Source organism: Misgurnus anguillicaudatus, chromosome 10, assembly GCF_027580225.2.
Source record: "Misgurnus anguillicaudatus chromosome 10, ASM2758022v2, whole genome shotgun sequence".
Taxonomy (NCBI): Eukaryota; Metazoa; Chordata; class Actinopteri; order Cypriniformes; family Cobitidae; genus Misgurnus; species Misgurnus anguillicaudatus.
Window position 1 is genome coordinate 38,834,535 of NC_073346.2, and position 8,024 is coordinate 38,842,558.

The following is an 8,024-nucleotide window of genomic DNA, read 5'->3' on the forward strand; positions in this document are numbered from 1 at the left end:
TTGCTATTTTGACAGGGAGTGGCGACGGTTCAAAATAACACGATGTTCCCAAAATCGCCGACCTCACGTTGCAGCAGCGGGTGCTTGAGCTGTGGTTCCGCCTCTGGATGTCTGAAAGTGTGTCACTGGGTTAAAGTGAGTCAGGCGCGCACACGAGGAGGAGGAGCCGGTGACGGAACCGCGCGAGAGAAGAACATTCAGTTCTGAGGGCTCGCGCGCAGCTAGGGACTTCCAGTGAAACGCGGAGGATCAAACGCAGTTGGCGGAACACAGAATGATACATTCGGTGATCTGATGATACATTCGGTGATCTGATGATACATTCGGTGATCTGACGATACATTCGGTGATCTGATGATACATTCGGTGATCTTATGATACATTCGGTGATCTGATGATACATTCGGTGATCTGACGATACATTGTATCCGGCTCGAGGGCAGCTAGAGTATCACAAGTCGGATCGACGTCGAATTAGCTGCAGGTTATACGTACATGTGTCGAGCTGGAATTATTTTTACCGGTTGAAATACAGATACATCATTAGCGCAGATCTCTCATCTGAAGAGAAATCTTTCAACATGGATTCGGCAAAGCAAGGTAAGAGACATTTGATGAGAAAACTCCCAAAATTATACTGTATCATCATGTAGTAGCCTAGTATTTGAAACATAACTAAAGCGAAAAGTGTAGGTTATATATCAGTTTATTCGTTTAAATGTTAACCTTCGCAATATTATTGTATACTAGTCTACATAGTATAATTGCATAGTCTACCATGCTATATTTATAAGTAGGAATAGGTTGTCCCAGTGTTTTAAGCTCCACGATGCTACCTTAACATTATGTGTAATATAATGTTGAAGTCATGTTTGATATGTTGCACCAAAAATGTAAAAAAAAATGAAAGCAAAACACTACAGACAGGTAGGATGCGCTACATTGTGCACACTAATAGTAATAAGAAATATTAATATATCCCCGAGAGCGCAATAACCTCATGTTAACCTGGTAACATTAACTATGTAAGGAGTAACTAGTAATAATGCATTTATTATTGTCGCGACAGAATAACGCAAAATTGGTGATTTAAAGCATCTTTGCAGCCGGTGCATGATCTGATACGCGTCAGTATATGTGGGTTAGGAGTGCCCTTGACGTCACGAGTACTCCGAGTACTAGAACCGTCGAGCTCACATGGCTCGCGTAGCCTAGCCATGTGCCCGTGTGTACTAGAAATCGGGTCCGTATTCTCTGATTGGACGACCGTGGCGTGCTGTTTGACTCACACGGTTCGTGATTGGCCCAAGCTCGGCGGGGCGTGCGTTGTATAATTTAGCACACTACCCTGACGCGAGGCTCTCTGCAGTACCACGTGAGGGAGGCAGCAGACATCTAGTGACCTAGATTATTTCTCAGAACAAAACACGAGAGGTCCACGTGTGGGTGGGTCTGAGAAACGCAGGGTTATTGCTGGTTAAGGAACCTCCCCTTGTCCATTTAAAAACCATTATGCTTGTCTCTCCTTGCTTATCGGTGAAAGCACTTTAAACCTTTTTTATATATAGACCGCAATATTATATGAATAAATGAATACTATATAATTGTTAGATATTATTTGTATGGTATTTATGTACCATACTATACAATGGTTATGTGATATTACAGAATAGCTTTTGGTTAGTCGAATTAGTACTTCATTTCCTCTGACACTATGTGATGATGATGCTAATATGAATGTTTAGTACAGTGGTTCTCAAACTGGGGCCGGGGCCCCCAAGGGGGCTGCGAGATGGTGCCAGGGGGCCCCAGTTTTATGACATTTTTAAATTATGAATTCTGTGTAATTGAACCTAATAAAAATAAGGCTACTAACCAACAGCACTACTTTGTATAACTTAAAATGTTTAGTTTAATTAAAAAATAAATTTTAGAACAGTTTTTGTCATAAATTTTCTTTGGGGGGGCCGCGAAGGAATGCACCGTACACAAGGGGGGCCGCATGCGGAAAAAGTTTGAGAACCACTGGTCTAGTAGTTATTGAAGCAAAATATTTTTTAAATCAAGAATAAAATAAACAATCATATATTTCATAAAAGACATTTGGTAATCAAATTTCATTTACATTTTTTTCTTTCGTCTAATTTTTAGGAGGGGTGATAGCCTACGTCTGCTCCTCAAGCTCCGCCTCCAGCCCAGAGTCATACATGATTGACAGCTCAAACAACCGTTCACCATCATGCTCTCCACCTCTGTCCACTAATCAGAGCCGTACCTCAGACACTCCCACCATTGGGCTTCTCTCAAAGCCCGTCCATCCTCGCGGCCACGCCTCTGATAAGACCGGGCCGATGCTCGCTACTAAGAGCGGTATTACAAGTAAGTCATTTAAAAACTACACTCACTCCCTAGATAACCAAGTGAATTCCAATGTATTTGTATTATTTCTGCATCACCGGGTTTGTTACCTTTCAGTGTATATAGGCTAACCTAGTTAATTGCTATTTTTCCAGAGCTTAATGGAATGGTGCTACTGTGTAAAGTGTGCGGAGACGTCGCATCTGGCTTCCACTACGGCGTTCACGCCTGTGAGGGCTGCAAGGTATAAAAACGCCTCTCCAAGGATCCCTAAACATGTTGGCTCTAATCCAACATCCATTTTACCATTTACATAGGCAGCCCTATAGGGTATCATAAGCAAAACAGCTGTTCTGGTTATGAAAATCCATCTGGGATGGAAGATAAAGTGAGGGAATGGTTATTAAATACTGATAAATATAAAAAGTAGGTCAACCCAATCCAAAAAAGAAAGTTTGGATATTCGTGCGTGCTATGTATTTTAATGATTATCCTTTTATTGGCTAAGTAGCACCATACGCCTTCGAAATAAACTAAAGGCTGATTTATACTTCTGTGCCATATGCAGTTACACATGCAGACCACTAGTAGGCAGTGTCCACGAGCATGTTACAGTACGAGCGTGCATTTCCGGTCTGACGCATTTGCATTCCGATAAATCGAAGTCAATGGAATGAAAAGTGTAGTGTGACCGTCCCTTAACCCTGGAGAACCCACAGGGTCAAATTTGTTGAATAGTAGAAATGTTTTTTTGATTCTCCCGGGTTTTCCAGGGTTAAGACGTAACTACGGTGTAGGTCTGACACAGAAGTATAAATCACGTTAAGTGCATTATTTCTATGATGCACAGTGGTCGTCCCTGATATTTGTAAGTAACCAAATGGATTTCTTTCTTACAGGGCTTCTTTAGAAGAAGCATCCAGCAGAATATTCAGTACAAGAAATGCCTAAAAACTGAAAGTTGCACTATCGTGCGAATAAACCGTAATCGGTGTCAGCAGTGTCGCTTCAAGAAGTGTTTATCTGTCGGGATGTCGAGAGACGGTGAGTATAAACAGCCGCCGTTCTCCTATCTGCTATTTTGCTAGTGCCGTAGTTAATAAACGAAACATCTTTCAGCTGTACGATTCGGAAGAATCCCCAAGCGTGAGAAACAGCGGATGCTCCTGGAGATGCAGACGGCCATGAATAACATGATGAACAACAGTCAGCTCCAACGCATGCTTCACGGCACCCAGGCCGTACCGTGTGCCGTAGAAACCAGCTCGAACGTCTCCTCTCCGTCACCGCCGGATTCGCCAAGGTCCGCTTCGGATCTGTCTCGGGACTCTGAGTCGGTCGTTCCCATGGATACGTCCATGAGTTCGGCATCGTCTTGTTCGTCAGACAGTGGGGAGGAAGACGCGGCGAGCAACGCACTACAGCGGGAAGAACTGTTCGCGTATAAGCGACCCGCGAGTCCGCCCCGCGCCGGCTCCGTCTCTCCGGCCAGCTCGGACACGCTGAGCACCGGCAGTAAGGATGAGGAACAGCCGCAGGAATGCTGGAACCACTGGAGCAACGGCAGTGGGGTAGACAGCCAGAGACGCTCGGACTGTGAGAGGAACCTAAGAGTCACGCCTGCGCCTTACAGGGAACACGCGACCGGGTATCACGTGGCCCAGCAGAGCAGTCAAAGCCCTTGCGGCGGCCAGTCGGAAAACTTGCCTTACCACGCTTATAATGGGAATAACGTCAACGAACTTCAGAGAGGAGGATACAGAAGGCATCTGGTTAGTGATACTTTGCTCACTGTTTAGTTCTAAAGTGCGTGTATAAATATTAGGTTCAGTACTTGCTTAGGGCAAGAGATGTTGGCTCTGTTCCCAAACCTGTTGAGATGCCTTGGTGTCTACGTGACTCTATATGAGCAGTACGTTGCAGTGTTTTTGAACAGAGCCACTGCATTGTAAAACATGAAGACAGTATAGGCGTTTATCTGTTGTAATTTGACTCTTTGGTGTTTTCTCTCAGGTATGTCCCATGAACGTTTCCCCCTTCGTGGACCCTTGCAAGCCCGGTCATGAAATCTGGGAGGAGTTTTCCAAGAGCTTCATCCCCGCCGTAAGAGAAGTCGTGGAATTTGCCAAGCGGATCCCCGGTTTTCAGGACCTCTCCCAACAGGATCAGGTCAACCTCCTGAAGGCAGGAACCTTCGAGGTAACGCATCATCCGGACACCGTGACCGTTTACAGAATCTCCTTCCTTCATAAGTTTCTCCTCTCTTCCCCACCACGCAGGTGCTGATGGTGCGTTTCGTGTCTCTCTTTGATGTGAAAGAGCGGACTGTGACCTTCCTCGGCGGTAGGAAGTACAGCGTGGACCTTTTACGCTCCATAGGCACCGGAGAGCTGCTCACCTGTATGTTTGACTTCAGTGAGAAGCTGACGGCCCTGCAGCTCAACGAAGAGGAGATGAGTCTCTTCACGGCCGTAGTTCTGGTGTCTGCAGGTAAACATCTCTCTTTTAAAACCGTGCATTAATAAAATATATAGCAAATGAGTTTGACACGATTGTTTGCCGGTGCAGACCGATCGGCCATCGAGAACGTGAACGGCGTGGAGGCCCTGCAGGAGACTTTGATCCGAGCTTTGAGGAACTTGATCATGAAGAACCACTCGAACGAATCGGCCATCTTCACCAAGCTCCTCCTGAAACTGCCTGAACTGAGATCGCTCAATAACATGCATTCAGAAGAGCTACTGGCCTTTCAAATCCAACCTTAAACCAAAACGTGCTTCCTCTACTTCGGTCCGACCAACGGCGGTTCTCATTCTACTCTTGAATGTATTTAACAAGCTTTTGTACCTTAAAGGTTTAGGAATAAAGAAAGTGTTTAAAGAACGTATATACTTTGGCTTTGACTATTGCATACAGAAACCATAGTCTTATTAAAGCACCATTCAAATGTTGAAGCTATATATTATTAGATATTTGATTTGTTGAACCAGTTCATTGTAATTATTTGTTATGCCCGAGCAAAGGTTGTCTAAACCCTTTTAAAGCTTGAATTATTACGTCTTCTGATTACGTGCAATAGCTGCTAATGCATGGCTATTCGTTTAAGAGCAGCTTTACGTCGTATCTCGTCCGAGACGTTACGTCTTTAAAAAAAAAAGGACTGATTATGTGTTGTCATTTTTTCCTGAATGTATGTGTGTTGCTAGCAGTGGCTGGCGGTGTAGATGCATGTCGGCATCGTTTAAACCTGTATAACAGGGGCAATGCTTTTGCACGCGGTGTTGAGGAACAGATCGAAAGCGGCGAGCACAAACCGCAGCGTTGCACGCGCATTCGGCTACCCCAGACACCATAATTACGGCGAGGCGGAGAACATCTGCCTCTACCGATAGTAATTTATGAGCGGTGTCACTTTAAATGACAGGAGGACAATATTTTACCTTCATTGCTGTCATTTTTATATAGACCACGTAAAGAGAGATGTTTTATGTCTTCCATTATGCAGTTGGAAATGTGTATAGTTGAAGTGAACAAAGTATGCTTCGTGCACAATTAAAAGAGATGGAGTTTTATTTATGGATGTTTGTACAGATGTTTTTAGATTGCCTTATCATTCTCTGCCACATCGGGGAACATATTTTTCATTGGTAATCGCATTTTATCAGAGCAGAGAAACAATATTACAATCCCATTTTTTTGGGATACACTTCTGGTTCTTGATGACTATGCATATGGAAACAGCTTGACAAAAATGGACATTTCTCAGCCTTTATTCAATAAATAATATGTGCTATTCCCTTGTTCACATTTGTTGTCCATGTTTTTGTTTCCTTAAATAACAGTGCAGTATGTATAGTTGTGTATATCTATTTGAAATCTATCAATATAAAGTAAATCAATAAATATTTACTTGCAATTTATTTTCTTGTCTTCTGTTTATTTATTGCAGTAGCTGTCTTTGCCCACTAGAGGGCCATCATGTATATGCATAATGTACTGTTGTAAGGATAGCATGAATGGTACGCAGTATTTATAAAAGACCACAGGACATGTGATATGCAAGTATTCAACAAATATTAAAGCGTGTAAAGTGCAGTCTTTATCCTGAGATGGTGGTGAAAAAGAAATACTTTGTGTCCAAAGACCCCTAGTCAATAACAAATTATACAATTCATTTCTTCATTCGGCACATCACCTATAATGCCGGCATGCAGTTAGACTAGCATGATTCAGACTTCACCAATGCAATCCAGCATGATTTACACTGTAAAAGGTGGATCAACTCAAAAATTGACATTAATTTCTAACACTTAAAAAAAAAGTAAGTTTATTAAAATAAAAATTTTCACCTAAAGTGAAACCAAATTGAAAATTAAGGTTGAATAAACATCATTTTTTTAGGTGTTATCAATTGAAGTAACTTTTTAAGTTGAACCAACTTTTTACCTAATAGGTTTCGAAGAGTTGAATCTGAAATAAGTTTACATTTATGCATTAAATCCCATACGGCAAATAAAAAAATATATGCTTTTAAATATATGCTAAATACATTTTGTAGAAAGTTTTGCTCAACTGAATATATTTTTGAATTTTAAAATATTTAGTTTTAACCTTCATATATCAACATATATTTCGAAATGTATTTCAAGGGCAAGCACATACATTTCTCATTTTACATCCCATATGGCAAAATGTATTCTTTGCCAAAATGTATTCTAAATATATTTTCTAAATACAAGTTCATTTTAGAAAGTATATTTTTGAAGTTGAAAATATATTTATTTTTAACCTTTGTAAAAGATTGGTAACAAAGTTTTTCTTCCAATGCGACGTGAATATATTTCCCTGTGTTAAAATACATGGAAGGCTAAATAGATTTTTTAATGCTTTAAAATGTATTTATTTTAAATATATATTTCAAAATATACAAAAAAGGCCAAAAAATATATTGGTGAAAATTCATTTTCCATATATTCCAAAATATATTTTTTGGCCATATATATATATATATATATATGAAGAGTTTAGTTGCAAAACGAGATACGAGAAACGAGATTTTTTTAAATGTTCAGAAATCTTGTTTTTTGGTTGTGCATTCCAATTAATTTCAATGCAACTGCAGTTGGTTTGTTTTGATTTAAACCTTCATAACTTAAAAAACACCATAAAACAAAATAATAACATGATAACATAATAATAAACATGTTTTGTCAAAAATGTTAAAAAAATGTATTTATCTCGTTTTGCAACGAAACTCTTCATATATATGTGTGTGTGTGTGTGTGTGTGTGTGTGTATATATATATATATGTGTAATATATATATTAGGGATGCACCGATATGGAAATTTTCGGCGATACCGATAACTCTTTGAATTTGGGGGCCGATAACCGATATCTATAGGCCGATAAATATTCATATTATTTTCACAATGAAAAACTCGCAGACCGCGGACATCTTGTCTTTGCGCTAGGTTAGCATACTCTTCTTAAGCCCGCTACACGTGTCATCTTCGTGCTATGTCACAGAAAGCACCAATCAAAACTCCACATGGCCAGCAATGAGCAAGTGAAGTGGTTCAACAAACCAAAATAATCCATCATTTATCGGCTTTCATTTATCGGCCTAATTTTGCTATCAGACCGATAACCGATAATATTAAGAAT

General features: G+C 40.6%; 1 protein-coding gene across 1 annotated transcript; it reads left to right on the top strand.

Annotated features, from left to right (window-relative positions):
- Window positions 1-376: 376 nt before the first annotated feature.
- nr1d2a (nuclear receptor subfamily 1, group D, member 2a) lies at window positions 377-6,278 on the top strand. The gene is made up of 8 exons (XM_055211392.2): window positions 377-600; window positions 2,152-2,379; window positions 2,514-2,602; window positions 3,258-3,402; window positions 3,478-4,130; window positions 4,372-4,557; window positions 4,638-4,848; window positions 4,927-6,278. The coding sequence occupies exons 1-8, from the start codon at window positions 582-584 to the stop codon at window positions 5,121-5,123; spliced, it is 1,728 nt and encodes a 575-aa protein (XP_055067367.1). The 5' UTR covers window positions 377-581; the 3' UTR covers window positions 5,124-6,278.
- The last annotated feature ends 1,746 nt before the right edge of the window (window positions 6,279-8,024 follow it).

Coding starts and splice junctions, on each gene's coding strand:
- nr1d2a (XM_055211392.2), top strand. Junction 4,131..4,371: donor GAGGATACAGAAGGCATCTG/GTTAGTGATACT, acceptor GTTTTCTCTCAG/GTATGTCCCATGAACGTTTC. Junction 4,849..4,926: donor CGTAGTTCTGGTGTCTGCAG/GTAAACATCTCT, acceptor TTGCCGGTGCAG/ACCGATCGGCCATCGAGAAC.